Source organism: Euprymna scolopes, chromosome 31, assembly GCF_053919585.1.
Source record: "Euprymna scolopes isolate OS-2025 chromosome 31, ASM5391958v1, whole genome shotgun sequence".
In the NCBI taxonomy this organism is placed as follows: Eukaryota; Metazoa; Mollusca; class Cephalopoda; order Sepiida; family Sepiolidae; genus Euprymna; species Euprymna scolopes.
In genome coordinates, this window is record NC_136512.1 from 89,666,783 (window position 1) to 89,687,663 (window position 20,881).

The window sequence follows — 20,881 nt, forward strand, 5'->3', positions numbered from 1 at the left end:
TTTTAATAAGTGTAATTTTAAATATACAACAAATTTTGTGTTGATACATTCTAATTTTTTCAGATGTATTTTTAAAAAAAATATGAGTATATTGTTTTATTAAATTTTTATTGTTTAAATAATTTAACTTTTTTCGTTTTATTAAAAAAAAAAAAAAAGCTGAAAAGATATTTTCACTCAGTAGTGAGCTTTGGAAGATTGTCAGTGAAACAAACAAAAATCACCAGAAGACAAGCGTTTCATTATTTCTAGTCGCCATTTTGCAAAGTCACTCACAATGTAGAACCCTGATAAAGAAAATCATTTTTAAACAATTTTAAGCGATTAATGAAAAATTGGAAGCATTACAAGACTGATTTTGCAAGTTTAAATTATTATTGAATTATCTGCTATTATTTGTTCAGGATGGCAATGTGAGACAGTCCTTTCTTGCTAATTCATAAAATTTGATTTTCTTATTTAAAAAATTATGTAAATTGATCAAATAGTTTTATTTTTAACTATCATTTCGCTTCATCACAGGACGTACATCATACATGTTTTTCTGTATTTTTTAAAAATTTTATTTCGGGGAAATTCTGAACAATTACCAACTATTTCAAATAATATTAAATAATCAATTTTTATATTTTTAATTTTAGAAATCACATTCACGTTTAAACGCGTACACACGATATCTTATCAGATGATTTTATGAATAGAAAGAAAACGTAAATGAGAGGTTTTAATTCATGTAATGATTTTAAAAATGTTTTAGAAAATGAAATTCAATGGTTTTGTAAACGTAGTCTCCTCAGAAGATAATTTCTTTCATAGAAAAACGTATCCGATTCTAAATGACGTGAAACCATTTTAATGTAGATGAGAAATTATTTACCTGTCTTTTTGAGAAACGAGCTTCAGCTTTGGCAAAACAGACGTTTCAATTTCTGCTTTCGGATATTTGTGCATGGGAACCTTCAAAAAAATAAATAAATAAACACAAAAAAATAAGAATGACAAATATTTTGAACAATTGAGAAAAAATCAGAAATAATTCCAAAAAAATCATTTTTAAACAATTTTAAGCGATTTATAAAAAAAGGTGTTCCAATCATGAAAAAAAAACAAAAAAACAAAAAAAAAAACAAGACTTGACTTTTACTGAAAGCCAAAAGCAAAAAACTTCAGTTTTTGTCCAGAAGGAGAAAATTTCTGAAAACATGTCTTTCTTATCGGTAGTCCAACGCCAAGATGTTAGATTAAACTTTTTGTTTTACGACTCCATTTATCTCTTACTTAACTATCTATTTTTCCACATTATTTCCTTGGACACGTTTACCTAAATTTTAGAAAACGAAAATAAAGAGAAATCTGTGTGACACGCATATACAAAAAAGGGTGGAACGATAAATTTGTCACCTTAAAGAAAACAACACTACAGCTTTATCTTAAAACTTTTATTGAAAAAAACATTCAGGTAACTTGATTATGTAGTAGAGCTGACATATATTCAATGTAGCCGCCTTCAGCCTCAACCATCATGTCGATACAAGTTCAGAACTAAGAGCATGCATTTTCCACAAGTGCCAGCGGGAGCTTGGCAAATACTTAACAGATGACATTGATCAGACTGGCTTTTGTATTGTAGGAAGTCATGTTGGTGATGTTCTCGACGTATGACCAAACAAAGTAGTCCAGCAGGTGCAGGTTGGGGAAGGGGGGGGGGGCAATGAGAGAAGGGTACAAAGTCGTAGCACTCCTTCTGTAACCAAGATTGGGTCTCTTTAGACTTGTGGGCTGGCGCCAAATCCTGCTGCCACACCCAGGGGTCTGTCAGCGGCCACCTGATTGCACCAGGGGATCACCACACTCTTCAGCACATCCAGGTGCACTTTAATGCTGACTTTCAAGATGTGAGGTGGTATGATGTACCTATTTACTATGCCTCCCCACAGGACAGAGTTGGACACCAGGGTCGTTTTTTAACGTGGAGAAAAGGTACAAAAATAAAAATTGTCTCAGTCGTGAAGGATTTCTCCTCCACCGAAAGAGAACAAGAAATGGAAGCGCAGCATCTGAAGAACAGATACTACACTTTGATTTTGTCCCGAAGGCCAAGTTGAAACCACACTAAAGACCATAACTGTGGCTGGAAACTTTGTTTTCATTACCATGGGCACACCTTCAAGCGTTGAACCATCCGGATTTGCATTTTGAGGGTGCTGGCAATGGTCCTGTTATCATAACTTGGATCGGTTGAGAGCATGAGTTGTACAGCAGTGCATCTCCGATCTCACTCGTTGAACATTTTGTCATTTTCAGACATGATAGAAGGCTACTACTGCTTTTGGGATTTGTACACAGCTGGCCAACTAGTAGATGGTCTGCAACCAAAAAAGAAAGCAGATTTTCATCCAACGGAAATATAATCATGTCTTTTCTAGGGCGACAATTTTATCGATCCACCCTGTATTTTTGTATTTTCAAATAAGAAAATAATTTGAAAGCATTAATGGGAATTTGTATGCATTATAATGTAAATCTCGCAAGTTTGAATTATTGTTGAGTTATCTTTCTTGTTTCTTGAGATTGTTTTTAAGATGGGACACGATACAATGGTTACTTAGATATTCATAAAATTTTCTTAGTTAAAAATAAAACTACTTGATCAATTTATGTGATTTTTGGAATATGGTGTTTCTGTTCACTCACGGGTATGTACATCATATACATTTTTCTTTATTTTTGTTTTTAATATTAGGGTGAATTCTAGACAAGAACCCAATTTTTTCCAATCAGTTATAACTAAGAGTGCTTATGCAGTTTGCAGATCATTCTAGAATAATGTTATTATTTAGAAACCTATTCTTAACATGGGAACGGGGAATTTTTGTTAACTATTCTGTACTTTCACATAACAATTTAATAAATAAAAAATACCATAAAATAAATAATTTTTTTAAGAAATAAAAGTCCTCTAACACCTTCATCCATTTCACGAATCGATTGAAATCTTAGAAGCAAAATTAGCATTTTTAGTTTTCAGAAAGAACTGCCATAAGAAGGAATATCAGTTGTTATATTTAAAAAAAATTGGATTTCAATAAAAAAAAAGCAAAAAACTAACGTCCAATTCAAAATTAAAAACAAGTGCTAAAAACTCATCCCAAGATACTACCAGACTATTGCAATATTTTGATAAAATGAAGGTACGATAAAAAAATTTGGAAGGTTTTTACTTATAGACATTGGTTATAGGAACAAACCAATCAAATGGAGCCAGGTTCTGCTAGCAACCAATCAGAAACCAGAATCATTTCATAAAGATATTAGATCTCTTAGAATTCCCGCACATAATTTTTCGTATCCACACGAGGAAGAACTTCGCTCTTTACCTGCAAAATTTTAAAGTCCAAGACTTATACAGATCAGTTACCCACCAAAAACTCTTCCGAAATTAAACATGGCTTTCTATTCAAAACAGATACCTCCTAAGGGACCCAAACGTGTGATCAAAACTTGACCTCACAATCATGCTTTATTAGAAAATTGGTATTGGTGAAAACAATATTGATTCTTGTCCAGAATTCCCTCATATTAAAGACAAAAATAAAGAAAAATCTGCATGATGTAGGTACCTGTGATAAAAACATCATATTCCAAAAATTACGTAAATTGATCACATAGTTTTATTTTTAAATAAGAAAATCAAATTTTATAAATAACTGAAAAGTGGCGGTCTTGTCTAACGTTTTGAAAACAAATGGAGATAACGCAATAATTCATACTTACAAGATTTAGGTTGTAATGCCTACAAATTCCCATTAATCACTTAAAAATGATTTTCTTTATAAAAATAAAACTACTTGATCAATTTACGATATTTTTGTTTCATCATGATACGTACATCATACAGACTTTTCTTTATTTTCGTTTTTAATACAGGAGGAATACTAGAAAACAACCAAACTATTTATTAGAATTTATAATCATTTTAAGTTCCATAATTATTGATTCTAAGCAAAAGAGCCATCTTTGTTTACGTTACTGACTCAACAAAAATGGCTGCCTTGCTCAGAAACAATAATTACAGAACTTCTATGAAGTATTTTTTCTACGAAAATAGTTCACAAATGAAAAGTTAAACCAAATGAAATTGTTTTTAATTTCCCAACATTAAAATAAAGTGCAAATATAAAAAAAATGGTCAAAAGTGCACATATAAAAAAAAAGGTGTAAATAAAAAAGTTTTATATTTTTACCTTCTGATTCATCGCAATAAATTCGATGTAGGCATCTTCTGAAGGCGCTAGGAACACAACGCAGTTACCAACGTTACCAATTCGAGCAGTCCTGCCACTACGGTGGACAAAAGCGCTAGAAAAAAAAACAAAAGTTTTAAACAAATGTATGAAACCATGATAGAAAGAAAATAGCATACACCAAAAATCATGTGAATTGTTCAAGCAGGTTTATTTTTAAAAATAAAATAATTTTTTAAGAATTTGTAGGCATTATAATGAGACACAAGGCCAAATCTATGTGGCTTGGATCAGATCAAGATGAGCTAATGTCAACTGACAAATGCGTCCTTGGCAGATAATGACATAGATGTCGATGTTAATATGTAGACGGTTGATGGTTTCACACACACATCCAGAGGTTCGACTGATATTTGCAGAATATTTTATTTTTTAATTTTAGTTTTTTATACTACTTCTTTCTCCTTGGTAATTGCTAATCCGAAAGATAACGACATGGTCAGAAAAGAAGAAATCCATGTCGCACACAATGTTCGGGGGACGGCAATGTTGAGGAGCACATGTGGTTGCACATCACGTGGTGAAACTCAGATTTTTCTCAGCGTTACTACGCCATCTGTACAAGTATGACACCACTAGGCGAGACGCACGTGTGTTGAAGGAATTGAGAAGTCTGTATCGTTAGCTGTAGAAAATAATGCCTTAGTGTTGCCGGTTGATGATGCAGGATAAATCTGCTAAATTGTTAGAACTTGTGGGCGAGGATGTGATAACCATTCATCGACAATCTGATGAGCAAATTATAAAATCAGGATTATGAAAAGAAATAAAAAAAAAAATCAACTAGAGATTAAGTAAAAAAAAATAAATAAATAAAAATAAAAAAATTTTTTTTTCATAAATTTAGACATTTTACTTGATGCTTAGCTAATAAAAAAATAGTTTGTTTTTTTTAGTTAATCAAAGGTTTTTTGTTTTTATGAAAAAAAGACTGGTTTTCTCTTGGACAAGATGAAAGACAACTTTTGGTTCTTGGCAAGAATTCTTCCAATATTAAAAACAAAAATAAAAAAATTTGCATGATGTATAAACCAAAACAAAATAACATATTCCAAAAATCATATAAATTGAACTACGTTTAATTTTTATAAAGAAAATCATTTTTAAGTGATTGATAGGAATTTGCAGACATTGTAACAAAAAACTTGCAAATTTGAATTATTTTGTTATTTCCCTTGTTTCTTGAGAATTTTTTTCAAAATGGTGGGCGAACAGCTGCTCTTTGGATACTCATAAAATTTGATTTCCTCATTTAATTCGAAACAAGAACACAACTTTTTCATACATCTACCTCACACAAAATTCTTTTGGGGTATAAGATACAGCATCCTCCCTGGACAGGTTGAACTAGTTTCCTCTGTAGTAAATTCACCAACAGTCTCCAGCAGAGGCGCGGGGACAACGTTGGTTTTAGCAAATTTTTTTTTTATATAGAGTTGTTGTTTTTCTTTTACACACAACACTTTATATTCTCAAATTGTCACTCATCTGATAGTGACCAAACTCAACATTGCTTAACTTTGGTGATCTGAGAGGAACCGGTGCGTCACTGTGATTATGCATACTTTTTAACTACTGGTTGTTATTAAGTTTAATATTAGTTTTTAAAACTATGTCGGATGAAGGCAGTTAATTGCCTTAATCTTTCTCTCCCTCTCCTCCTGCTTAGAGTTCCTCGATATTTCTCTTTCGGGTAAGGGGAATAGGAGCAGGGGGGGGGGGTCAACAAGATCAGAATTGCGAATCTGTTTTTTTCTTGCTCTCAATTCCATATTTTGACGTGCCTGTCACCACCATAATTCTTTAATTAGTTTTTAACCAAAACAACAATACTGATTGACTTCTGCTTCTTTTTATTAAGTTTCTTTTTTTTTTTTCTTTTTTTTTCTTTTTTTTTCCTTTTTTTTTCTTTTTCTTTTCCTTTTTTTTTTTTTTTCTTTCTCTTTTTTTTTTTAAACTTTTTTTCACCCCAAGCAAGGCATATTGACACTTGCAATGTAAGAGCCTACTATTTGGGATCTTGTTTAACAGCGGAATGTGGGGAGTTGAGCAGCAAGATATCTGTTCACATTACGTTTAAACTTAAATTTAGAGTAAAGGAAGCAGGAAACAGGGAGGGAATTCTAGAATCTAGCAGTCTCATGGAAGAAACTATAAGACTAGAAGGCTTTCCAGCATTTAGGGACCTCTAGTCTCTAGAGTAAAGGGGTGAGATTTTGTTGCTTGTTGGTTAGTCAGGAGCATGTACGTCGAGGGGGCACAAGTGCGATGAGTTCATCAGAGCACATTCCATTAAAGTACTTATAACACAGGGACAGGGATACAAGACTGCGTTGGTGGGAGAAATGTAGCTTGTCTGTTAGCGTCGGACCGATTAGATTGGAGATACTCTTTTAGACCCTATCTAAGAGGAAGAGACTATTAGACAATGGAATAAATCTGTCCACATTTAAAATTATGTCTTAAGAAATTTCAACATCTTTTTCAGCACATTACTTCATTTTGGGCTTCTTCAAGAAAAAAGAGAAAACGCGAATATTATGTCACAATTGTAGCGGCAACATTTACACTTTGGTGCCTGAAACTTAAGTGCTCAAAAGCGTTTCTGCACAACCAGCTTCACGCACGCATTTACTTGAATTAATGCAAACAATATTTTTGACCAATTAGAGAATTTTCTGAATTTATCTTTGAATCCACTGCAACCCCATATAAGGCAAGATTTTTCCTTCACTAAACAGTTGAGACAAAAAAAAAAAATTAAAGACAAAATTAACATTTATTTCTCTGTAACAGAGCATGCATGGGTGCGTGTGAGAGAACCGGCAGCAGCAGCCAAGGGATAGCTGGCTAGTGAAAATATTAGCAGCATGTATGCAAATTAGCAAGTGTTCCCGAGCTTATGTCACAAGAAAAGGAGAGAAAATAAACCACGTAGAACCAAGTTGCGCACCAGGGAAGATGGATGTGTAAATACGAGGGCAAGAAAGCAATGGTTTGTGCCAGCGTTAAGTGGCGGGGAAAGAGACTTTTAAAAAGCACATGTATGTGCAAAAAGACATTGGAAAGTTAATGGAGTGCATTGTTTTGCAATTAAAAAAATGCTGAGTTGGATTTTTATTTCTTTTGTTTTTTTATTTATTTGTTTGTTCCTGCGACAGTATCCACATACCATCTCCTTAACCATTAATTGGAACAATTAATTGTAACAATTCTCAACTCAATCAATCACACAGTCATATGCATATGCACACTCACAAAGCACCACACACACTACTTGAATTATTTTATTGTCGTCTGCTGATTGTAATCAAATGTATAAACCAACAAGCATGAAATTTCAACACAGAACTTTTCTACAAAAATGCCAAACACATCAAATGAAGATTACTTTTATCAATAACTTTGAATCAATTTTTGTAATTGTGTCGGGAAGTTTTGATCATGATTTTTTTTAGACATTTTTTTTTTTACATAGGAGTAACCACTTATCAAGGCCCAGAGGCCACTCAAGGATAAGGGTTAAAGAGTGTACAGTAGTCAATGGGACAATATCGTAGTAATCGTTAGGAATGGAAATTTGGTAAGTTGGATTACTTAAGGGAAACGGTCCATCAAGAATTTGTTTACGTGTGACTTGAAGACGACCATATTGTAGTCAGCTGGAAAGCAGATAAAGTGGATAATTCAAGTCTCTTTCTTGATATCTCAACTAATGAACCCCTCCCCAAAAACTGGAACCCTAAAAAGGATCTCCTAAACCACCACTGCCGTGAGAACAGTTTGTTGTGCAGCTTGTCCAAGATCGCAATGCTTGAAGAACCTTGGTCTGTGGCATTATGCACAAAGTTGAACTACACTGATAGCATGATGATTCAACTAACCTGACAAGAGGCAAAATCCCACTCCTTCATTGCAGAGATACCTAGATGCTGAAGAATTCTACTTTAATAATTTCTTCCATTAGACAGCTAAGCTTTGAAATTGTTTCCTTGTTTCCAGATTCCTTAACTGTACTAACATGCAGAAACTTAAATGTAATGTGGAAAGACATCTCGCTGCTCAACTCCCCACTGTCCCCTGTAGACATGATCTCAAATAGTAATCTTTTACGTCGCAAATGGCAATACTAAAAAGAAAAAAATGTCTTAAAAAGTGATTCCTCTTACCTGGCTGAACTTGGCGGATCATACTGCAGAACCCAATGGACTTCAGGAATGTCCACCCCACGGGCCATCACATCTGTGCACACCAACACACCCCTGTCAGAAGAACAAGAACAAATTGAGAAATTTATTTAAACGTTTTCAATTTATCGATGTGTATCAAAGGAGTTTGTCATATTTTTTGAAAGCATTATTTCGAAAAGCATTATTTTAAAAGGTTAACTTTGAACGTTTGGTTTGTCTTCGTTCTTGTAGAGACAATTAACGAAAATTGAATTGCAAGTGAAATTAATGGTATCTACTGAATTGCCATGCTGCTGTAATAAAAATATCCAAAAATTATGAAATTATGAAAATATCCAAAAATTATGAAAATATCCAAAAATTATGAAATTATGAAAATATCCAAAAATTATAAAATTGTGAAAATATCCAAAAATTATAAAATTATGAAAATATCCAAAAATTATAAAATTATGAAAATATCCAAAAATTATAAAATTATGAAAATATCCAAAAATTATAAAATTATGAAAATATCCAAAAATTATGAAATTATGAAAATATCCAAAAATTATGAAATCATGAAAAAATTCCAAAATTATGAAATCATGAAAATATCCAAAAATTATGAAAATATCCAAAATTTACGAAATAATGAAAATATCCAAAAATTATGAACTTATAAAAATATCCAAAGATTATAAAAAGAAAATGATAAGGTAGAAAATTAATTATTAATGAAAACAGTTTTCGAAGACAATTAATGAAAATTAAGTTTTGTTAAATTGACCAAAGATTTTCAGTTTTCAGAAAATATTTACCTCCATTTTATTATGATTAGAACTCTCCATTTTTTTTTTTTTTTTTTGAAAAACTCAATTTTCGCTTTACAACTATTTTCATTAATAATTAATTTTCTGTCTTGTTTTTCCTCATTTTTGGATATGTTCAGTACTGTGACAAGACAATTCAGTAGATTACTAATATTTCAATTTTCAAATTTCGGTACAATAAGAAAGAATCAAAAAGTTTGAGAAAACAAAAAAAATGGGGAATAAATTTTTTTAAAAGAAAAATTATCTTTTCAATGAATTTTTTTTTATTCATTAGACTTTATAATTTTGTTGGTATTGTTAAGTCCAGGAATGTTGGCTCTTAGGAGAGTTGTATGTCCGATCTTGTTGGCATTTGTATTAAAGTAGTTAAATCCAAAAATTCAGTTTTCAAAGTTAAGACAGGTATTTTCGGTAAATATTACGTTACGCTACAACAGAATACCAATCACTCTAATTTGGTTTTCTAGGGGCATTTGAGGTCACTGACAATGAATCTGATAATCAAACCCGTCATAAATTTACCATTTGCATGGTATGAACCCCTGGATCCTGGGACTACTTTGCCCCATTTCACCATCTTCGTTTACGCTACAAGCGATCGGTTTCTTACTGAAATGTGCACACGTGTGCAGTCACTTGTCGTTTCACAAGGTGCATAACTACATAACGGAAATTTTAAATGACAAGAAATATTTTGCATCCCTCTGACTGTTCTACAAGTACTTTAATGGTGCTTGCTCTGACGAACTGCAAGCACTTGTACCCCCGACAAACCCGACAAGCAGCTAAATCCCACCCCTTCACAGTAGAGATCCCTAGATGTAAGAGAGCGTTCTACTCCAGTAGTTTCTTCCCCAGAACCGCTAAATTTTGGAATTCCCTTCCGGGTCCCTGCTTCCCCAACTGTACAGATATGCAGAAGTTCAAGTGTAATCTGAACAGACATCTTGCTGCCCAACTCCCTACAAAGTACCCCTGTAGCTTATGTCCCTGATAGTAGTCCTCTACATCAAAGTGGCAACGTGCCTTGTTTGAGGTGAAAAAGTAATAATAAAAAAAAAATATATATATATAGTAAGTTATAAAATATATATGGCAATCAAGCTACACTGAATATTCCGCGTTTGATCCACTCTAGGACTCTTCAGACTTATGTATAAGCCTGAAGAGTCCTAGAGTGGATGAAACGCGGAATATTCAGTGTAGCTTAATCGCCATATACATTTTATAACTTACTAACAAGCTCTACCTACGTATTGAGCACTTTTGAAGTAAATACTTAAAGTTTACACAAATTTATACTCTCGTATATTAATTTATGTGAGTAAATGGAATAGTTATATGTATATATATATATATATATATATTATTATAGAGTCATGATGTTAAAAGTAAAAAAAAATGTATTTGGGTGCCATCAGCTAAAACCAAAAGCAAAACTGCAGCGTTCAAACGTGACACGCATATGAACTGATTAAAAAACTGCAGGGTTCAAACGTGACACGCATATGAACTGATTAAAAAACTGCAGCGTTCAAACGTGACACGCATATGAACTGATTAAAAAACTGCAGCGTTCAAACGTGACACGCATATGAACTGATTAAAAAACTGCAGCGTTCAAACGTGACACGCATATGAACTGATTAAAAAACTGCAGCGTTCAAACGTGACACGCATATGAACTGATTAAAAAACTGCAGCGTTCAAACGTGACACGCATATGAACTGATTAAAAAACTGCAGCGTTCAAACGTGACACGCATATGAACTGATTAAAAAACTGCAGCGTTCAAACGTGACACGCATATGAACTGATTAAAAAACTGCAGCGTTCAAACGTGACACGCATATGAACTGATTAAAAAACTGCAGCGTTCAAACGTGACACGCATATGAATTGATTAAAAAACTGCAGCGTTCAAACGTGACACGCATATGAACTGATTAAAAAACTGCAGCGTTCAAACGTGACACGCATATGAACTGATTAAAAAACTGCAGCGTTCAAACGTGACACGCATATGAATTGATTAAAAAACTGCAGCGTTCAAACGTGACACGCATATGAACATTAAAAAACTGCAGCGTTCAAACGTGACACGCATATGAACTGATTAAAAAACTGCAGCGTTCAAACGTGACACGCATATGAACTGATTAAAAAACTGCAGCGTTCAAACGTGACACGCATATGAACCGATTAAAAAACTGCAGCGTTCAAACGTGACACGCATATGAACTGATTAAAAAACTGCAGCGTTCAAACGTGACACGCATATGAACTGATTAAAAAACTGCAGCGTTCAAACGTGACACGCATATGAACTGATTAAAAAACTGCAGCGTTCAAACGTGACACGCATATGAACTGATTAAAAAACTGCAGCGTTCAAACGTGACACGCATATGAACTGATTAAAAAACTGCAGCGTTCAAACGTGACACGCATATGAACTGATTAAAAAACTGCAGCGTTCAAACGTGACACGCATATGAACTGATTAAAAAACTGCAGCGTTCAAACGTGACACGCATATGAACTGATTAAAAAACTGCAGCGTTCAAACGTGACACGCATATGAACTGATTAAAAAACTGCAGCGTTCAAACGTGACACGCATATGAACTGATTAAAAAACTGCAGCGTTCAAACGTGACACGCATATGAACTGATTAAAAAACTGCAGCGTTCAAACGTGACACGCATATGAACTGATTAAAAAACTGCAGCGTTCAAACGTGACACGCATATGAACTGATTAAAAAACTGCAGCGTTCAAACGTGACACGCATATGAACTGATTAAAAAACTGCAGCGTTCAAACGTGACACGCATATGAACTGATTAAAAAACTGCAGCGTTCAAACGTGACACGCATATGAACTGATTAAAAAACTGCAGCGTTCAAACGTGACACGCATATGAACTGATTAAAAAACTGCAGCGTTCAAACGTGACACGCATATGAACTGATTAAAAAACTGCAGCGTTCAAACGTGACACGCATATGAACTGATTAAAAAACTGCAGCGTTCAAACGTGACACGCATATGAACTGATTAAAAAACTGCAGCGTTCAAACGTGACACGCATATGAACTGATTAAAAAACTGCAGCGTTCAAACGTGACACGCATATGAACTGATTAAAAAACTGCAGCGTTCAAACGTGACACGCATATGAACTGATTAAAAAACTGCAGCGTTCAAACGTGACACGCATATGAACTGATTAAAAAACTGCAGCGTTCAAACGTGACACGCATATGAACTGATTAAAAAACTGCAGCGTTCAAACGTGACACGCATATGAACTGATTAAAAAACTGCAGCGTTCAAACGTGACACGCATATGAACTGATTAAAAAACTGCAGCGTTCAAACGTGACACGCATATGAACTGATTAAAAAACTGCAGCGTTCAAACGTGACACGCATATGAACTGATTAAAAAACTGCAGCGTTCAAACGTGACACGCATATGAACTGATTAAAAAACTGCAGCGTTCAAACGTGACACGCATATGAACTGATTAAAAAACTGCAGCGTTCAAACGTGACACGCATATGAACATTAAAAAACTACAGCGTTCAAACGTGACACGCATATGAACTGATTAAAAAAAAAATAAACGAAGATGAATGTACAAAATGTATAACAACTTTTTCAATTTTGACCCATTTTTGACCCCTAAACCCTAAAAAACTATTTTAACCAGCTAAAGGCCGATAAAAGAACGGTCCATAAAACATCCAATCATTTAAGGTCCCTAGCGTCACTCTTCGACTTTTAGTTTCGGAAGAGATAGTTTGAAAATATGGAGACAGACAGATATATAGCCTTTTACATATTAGATTACGCTCGAACACCGAGATACGCCATTAAAAATTAGTAACAAAATACAGTACAGTATATAATACACATGTATATAATCAAATAACATTATGAATAACACGTTAAGGCGGGGGGGGGGGATACCATAACCAGGGTCCGGAAAAACATTGTATTCCACATCGTAACCTGAAAAAAAAAAAAACATATCCGAGGTGCTACTGTACGTATAGAGATTCATTTTTGCACGTCAAATATCAAAATGAAAATATAGTTGCTATCTTTATACAACACATAAGTTGAGAAAGAAGAAAAGGTCATGTAATTGTAGTTCGTAATTACAATAATAATAATTAATTGCTAAATAATTGTAGTTAATAATTATAATAATAATATTTATACAATAATTATGTATATGGTTAAGAATGAAATTTTCAAAAATTTATATTGTTTTTATTTGGTTTTGTATTTAAAAATATTATTTGTATTTGAAAATATTATTTGTATTTGAAAATATTTTTTGTATTTAAAAATATTTTTTAAATGATTCTCTGTCGTTAAAATAGAAAATTATAAACAAGTTAGCTTTGTTCTAAACTTTTTATTAGAATGGTGATTAGATTTTTTTTTTTCCAGCGGAGTTTTTTTTTTTGTTTTTTTACAGGAATTCTTACAGATAGTTTTTGTCTTTGAAAACTAAAAGCCATTCTGGTTTGCCCTTTTCTGTATTTTTGATATGTCTTTCGAATGGTTGACACGTTTCATGATGAATAGTTTTATTTAGAGGTTCATCTGAAAACAGTGATTTGTTGATTTCTGTGCTGATAATAAACAACCTAATACTGAAACGAAATTTCACTCTAAATAATTTCCAATTATGACTGAAACAGGAACTCACCTATCATTATAAGAAATGTTTTTAAATACATCTATATATTAATAGAATAGAGGCAGCTCTGTATGGTTTCAATTATAACTGATGGCACTCAAGTCATCTATTATTTTTAGAAATAATTTTACCGAGAATTTTTCATAAGTTTCGGTTTCAATTATAGCTAAAGGAACTCAAGTTTTTATATATATGAGCAAACAGTTAATAAAATATGTTAAAAAACACTTTGAAATGAGTTAAAAACATATTTAATCTGAAAAGGAAACACTAGATTAATGGATAGTCCTTAATCCGTGGAGTTTTGAAAAAATACTTTCCTTCTCATCAGAGGGTAGGAATTAGCAAAATGCGGGATCGGATTTTGCATGCAGAAGTATTTGATGAAACAACAAAGGCCGCTGGAAAAATGGTGGGATCTTTCTATCGATCCGGTAGATATCTCACTGCTGATGCTATTCTCTATCTATATAAGAGCCAGGTACGTCCAAGGATGGAATACTGTTGCCACATCTGGGCAGGAGCTGCTAGAAAGGACTTGGCCTGCCTTGATAGAGTTCAAAATAGACTTTGTGGCCTGGTGGGAGATGTCCTTTTCTCTTCCTTGCAACCTCTATCTCACAGAAGAGATGTTGCGAGTTTGTCTCTGATGTATCGTTATTTTCATGGAAAGTGTTCGACTGAGCTTCAATCTATGGTCCCCCCTCGCCAAACTTTCACAAGAAACACTCGTCTAGCTGTAAACACTATCAATAATTCCCCCCACTCTTTATCTGTGCCTAAACCTAAACGTAGATTCCATGAACAAAGCTTCTTTCTTAGAACTGCACGCCTGTGGAATTGTCTTCCGTTTTCCTGCTTTCCGGTTGACTACAATATGGTTGTCTTCAAGTCTAATGTAAATAAGTTCTTGATGAGCCGTTCCATATAAGTTATCAAATTTACCAAAATTTTCATTACTAATGATTACTATATTGTCCAATTTCTACTGTACACTCTTTAACCCTTATCCTTGAGTGGCCTCTTGGCCTTGATAATGTGGTGATGCCTATGTAAAAAACAAAAACAAAAGAAAAAGAAAAACAACAACAACAAGTAAGTCAAAGATCTTACTTGAAAACAAAAAAACTGAAGCAGAGGGAATATGGTAAAGAAAAATGGATAGTCTGGTGGAAGATAAAAAATCCAGTGACGGTAAAATTTATATATATATATATATATATATATATATATATATATATATATATAAACACACATTTTTTTTTCTTCATAAGTTTCGGTTTCAATTAAAGCTGATGCACCCAAATCATATGGACATATATTTTTATTTTTAAAAATCACAACTTTTTATAAGAATCAATAGAAAATTGACTTTTACAGTTTTAACAAAAGGACTACAATAATATCGCAGGGTCTTCTTTCTTGATTGAATAACCACTGCATGCTGAAATTACTAAGCGTTCGTTTTTCGCACCAATACAAGAATGATTATGTATTATTATCATATTGGTATTCAAAAACAAGGCTCCATCAAAGGTCATTCTCATATTCTTGTCCAGAGTTGCCAGATTGGCCTTTTTAACGCCAAATTTCATGAATGTAGTCTTTTTTTTAAACAGTTTGACTTTCCAAAATTGTATTTGGCCTTATAAGGACTAGCTAAGAAAAGAACAATCGGAATACAGTAGAACCCTGGGATATGGTTGCTCTAGGATGCATTTTTTTTTTTTCAGGTTACAATGTGGAATACAATGTTTTTCTGTACCTTGGTTACAGTATTTGCCCAGCCTTACAGTGTTATTTGTAATGTTATTTGATTATATACATGTGTATTATATACATGTGTATTATACACATGCGTATTATATACATGTGTATTATATACGTGTGTATTATATACGTGTGTATTATACACGTGTGTATTATACACGTGTGTATTATACACGTGTGTATTATATACGTGTGTATTATATACGTGTGTATTATACACGTGTGTATTATACACGTGCGTATTATATACGTGCGTATTATATACGTGCGTATTATATACGTGCGTATTATATACGTGCGTATTATATACGTGCGTATTATATACGTGCGTATTATATACGTGCGTATTATATACGTGCGTATTATATACATGCGTATTATATACATGTGTATTATATACATGTGTATTATATACACATGTATATAATACATATGTATTATATATATGTGTATTATATACATGTGTATTATATACATGTGTATTATATACATGTGTATTATATACACATGTATATAATACATATGTATTATATACATATGTATTATATACATGTGTATTATATACATGTGTATTATATACATGTGTATTATATACATATGTATTATATACTGCATTGTATTTTGTTACTAATTTTTAATGCCGTATCCTGGGTTTCTACTGTATTAAATATTAATGAAAATAAAAAAATATAAAAACCTTGTTTTTTTCCGAAATTCTGAAAATATTTTGTTTCTTTTTTGCCTCATTTTTCCGTGAATCGCAGAGATGGAATGTTTCTTTAAAATTCTACAAAACAAAAAACAAAAAAAAAAAATGGGTGCGTGTACAGAATAAGATTTTGAATCAATATTTTTTTTAGAAAAGAATTTTTTTACATATTTATGTGTCAAAGTAAAAATTCCGAAAATGACAAACATTAATTGAGTAGAAAATCTGCTACAAGTATTTATTTTATTTTTTTTACAAAATACATTATTTGTATTAATTAAATTCTTTGGACTACTGTTCTTATCTTGAGAGTTATTTGTACAATGTTTTGGTCGATGTAACCTCCGACCTTCTTCAGGTGTATCTTATCAAACTTGCGAATCTTCACAGAATTTCAACTTAAAGATTCCAGAGTTCGACAAGATCAAATGATGAAGGCCGAACGTTACGTCATTCGAAATGTAAAAATAACACTCAAGATGAATCCAACTAATACGAATAATTCGTCATCTAAAAAAAAATTCAGAACCGTAAAAAAAGAAAAACATAGATATTAGTGGTCCATCATTTTCTATTTTGAGATGGCGAATTACAATTTTGCTTGGCCGTCGGGACAAGATCAAAGTGTAGTATCTGTTCTTCAGATGCTGCACTTCTATTTCTTGTTCTCTTTCGGTGGAGGAGAAATCCTTCACGACTGAGACAATTTTTATTTTTGTACCTTTTCTCCACGTTAAAAAACGACCCTGGTGTCTAACTCTGTCCCGTGGGGAGGCATAGTACATCGGTACAATTATTTTGTCAAAATCATAAAGTAATTACCTCCCTTGGATTTAAGAACTCTTCCACATTAACAAATACAATAAAAATTTATAATTTGATAAATGTTATTTTTACTTATTATTTTTTTACTTAATCATTTTTCATAGTTTTTGGTATTTTTACTGATTTTAACATAATTATGTCATTTTTTGTAGTTTTTGATATTTCTTCTAATTTCAACATAATTATGTCATTTTTTGTAGTTTTTGATATTTCTTCTAATTTCAACATAATTATGTCATTTTTTGTAGTTTTTGATATTTCTTCTAATTTCAACATAATTATGTCATTTTTTGTAGTTTTTGATATTTCTTCTAATTTCAACATAATTATGTCATTTTTTTGTAGTTTTTGATATTTTTACTGATTTCAATGTAATCAGGTTTTGACCCAGAATCCAGAAGCAGCAAAACATTTTAATAAAATATTCCCCTAAAATGAATCCAGGTCATTCAAGCTGAAGAACAACTTTTTGTTTCAATAGTAGAATAGAGTTGCCTCGTTTAATTCTTATCCGCATTTCTATGTTATTCGAATTATGAGAACATTTTTTTTAATAGAAATCGCTCCAGACAAAGCATGAAGTCACTTGATGCAAAGTTTGGTTTAGATTTACTGTTTTGTTTTACAGATTATAAACCATTTTCAGTTTATTTAATGGCAAATCCAGTAATTTTGTAAAAAGCTTTTATACTTCAAGTTGTTTATATTTTCAAATATTTATTCATAGTGTTTGGTTTGGTTGTTTGGTATTTGCAAAACATGATTGAATTCTGCAAAGAGCAAGAAAACAAAAACAATAAAATCAATGTTTGGTGCATTTTAGGTCAAGAAGCCAGTATCTTCAGACAACCTGATCTAGTAGCACAACAAAGAGCAAATGTAACGCTGATGTTACAAACAAACAAAAGAAATAAAAATCCGGTTGACATTTTTTTCTTTTTAACAATAGCATTTATTATTATCGTCACATTTTCGGCACAACTTTAAAAAAAAGTCTTCTGCTATCACACGTTCATTTTCCTTCGGCCGTATTCTTGTTGTCACTTTTACACATCATTTTCTTCAACATTTTTCTTGACTCAAGCACGTGCTGTCCTTTGTCTCTTTTTTTCTTTTTTCTTCTTGCACACACTTCCTAATTTGCATATGCGCATTTTTCGACTACTGCCGCTGCGAATATTTTCACAAGCCAGCCATCCTCCGCCACTGCTGATATTTTCCCAGGCGCTCATATGCACTATGTTACATACCTCCCCTCCACCCCAAAATTCTTTTAATTAAACTTGCCTGAAACAATAAAAAAAACTCAAAATTTCACACAATAAAACATGAATAATTAAATCCAAATAAAACTATCTTAATGTATAATCTGTTTGATCTTTCCATTTTATATTTTTTTGTCTGAAATTCTTTTCATTTTTTCTTTCTATTTTTTATTTGTAAAAAAAAGAAAAGAAATTACAATGTATTTTCTAAATAATTTTAATGCAACGTTTTAATACGTTGAAAGAGAAAAAAAAATTCAGTGAACTGTTTAAATAGCAAGAATGTATGTTTTTTTTTTTCAGAAATTTCACTTAAGCAGTATTGAAGTGTTTCAGCTTGGATGTGCAAGAATAGTTTCAATTGTCAAAATTTTGTTACAAAGCCAGTAAAATCATTGCAAAGACCAAATCAGAGTTTGAATAATCTTTGGTGGTTATTGGTCCTGAGTCTTCAAATTCACTAAAAACTGAAAAAGAATATTTTTTAATTTAGTAATGAAGTCAGTTTATTATTTCCTGACAGTCTTCATGACACATATTATAAAGTTGCTTGCGTCTCAAGATGTATTTATTTATACATATTTTTTTTCGTGTGACTTTTCTTTTTCTCTTACATCAACCCTCGATTCTCCCTCAATATCCTACCAGTCATAACATTTATATCTCCACTTGCTCGTTGATAGATTTTTTCGACAACTGTCCAAATAGTTTTCTTTTGGTTGAAACTTCCTTTTTGAAAACTTTTGACTAAACTATTTATAACATTGTTCCTAGTCCTACAACTCATTTGTCTCTTAAGTGCTCAGTTACTTTTAACAAGATTATTTGAGAGAACGCTAGTTAATCTAACCAATTAGATTAGTCCACAGATCCTTTTGTCTCTTAACAGCCCATGTTTGGCGAGATTATTCCGGACTATTTGGTCTCTTAAGTGCTCAGTTACTTTTAACAAGATTATTTGAAACAATTTACGGTTGACACCTGACCCAACAGGCCAGAGGCATTATCCATGCCCCCCGACTTAATCAGATATCAACAGTATACAACAATTATTCCATTTTGTATCACCAGTTTGACCTCATCAGTAAGCATCTAATTCGAGCACTTTTTATTTACTCACTATTCTCTAATTTCCGCTTCTCTTAGCTTCTGTGTTCGTAAACTGACCTATCAAAAGATCAGTCTGATGGCTAGGTTATGTTGCATACCCTGAAAATTTGATTTGTTGTTCGAATTCTGTTGACAACTTTTGAACTGTCTACAGAAAAAAAAATTGTTGCTATTTATATCTTCCATCTCTATGACTGAGGACTGTGAACACTCAAAATATTTAGTAGGCACTTTCTACCATAGTGGCAATGCAAGCTGCTGCGCTTTATCATCATAAAGAGTTTCAGTTACAAAGAATATTTTTCTTTATGTTAATGTCCTTCCTGCCTGTCACACAGTCTTGCTTTTATTTCAAAATAAAAACTACTTAACATTTTAATATTTCAGTGTTCCATATTTATCTGAATCCACACAGCAAAATACCAACAAACAAAAGCACTAGATAAGTGAAAAACCTTGCAAATAAAACACAATTTAGTTTGTGTTAAAAATGAACACATCTTTTCTTTTTCAGTTTCTTATTCAAGAAAGGTAAAGAAATTACAATGCCTTCATATATAATAATGATTATTATTATGAGACAGGATTAATCGTCAATTATAAATAGTCCCAATAGCTTAGAACAAAGTTACTACTCTTTATAGAAATATAGTAAAATTTATTTTTTTTTAGTACTTACTTTTTTTATTTTAGTACTTTTACTCACATTATAATTGTTTAAACATTTATTACAGTCTTGCAAAATATCCAGTCAAGTTTTTTTTTCAAATTTTAAAACTAGTAATTCATAACAATAAAACTGAAGATACCACTTAAACAGTCCAAACACAAACTTATAAAAATATGTTCAAGTCAAAATAGTTTATTCCAAATTTCTCTCTAACACAAAACAAGATATTTGCTACTTCAAAATGAGTATGACACAATACCACTTATAATAATGTAACTGACTTGTAAGACTAAAACAACCACAGTCCCCACGAAACAAGAAAATATGACTGACAGGACAGAAAAAAAATTCAAAAGTGAGCAGACAACAAAAAAAAACTCAAAAGAAAAATTCAAAAGTGAGCAGACAACAAAAAAAAAAACTCAAAAGAAAAATTCAAGTGAGCAGACAACAACAAAAAAAAAGTAAACAAGTGACAGGCGCAATATCCTTTACTTTT

General features: G+C 32.3%; 1 protein-coding gene across 2 annotated transcripts in view; it reads right to left on the bottom strand.

The window, feature by feature from the left end:
• The window catches only part of LOC145255852 (ATP-dependent RNA helicase DDX55-like), a 68,379-nt gene that overhangs the window by 18,427 nt on the left and 29,071 nt on the right, over positions 1–20,881 (bottom strand). For both annotated transcript variants that reach the window (XM_080114610.1, XM_080114609.1), the window contains exons 9-12: positions 16,501–16,590; positions 8,474–8,566; positions 4,245–4,359; positions 878–957 (exon numbers count right to left, since the gene is read on the bottom strand). In XM_080114610.1, coding sequence (XP_079970736.1) covers positions 878–957; positions 4,245–4,359; positions 8,474–8,566; positions 16,501–16,590 — 378 coding nt within the window. The remainder of the gene's footprint in view (positions 1–877; positions 958–4,244; positions 4,360–8,473; positions 8,567–16,500; positions 16,591–20,881) is intronic.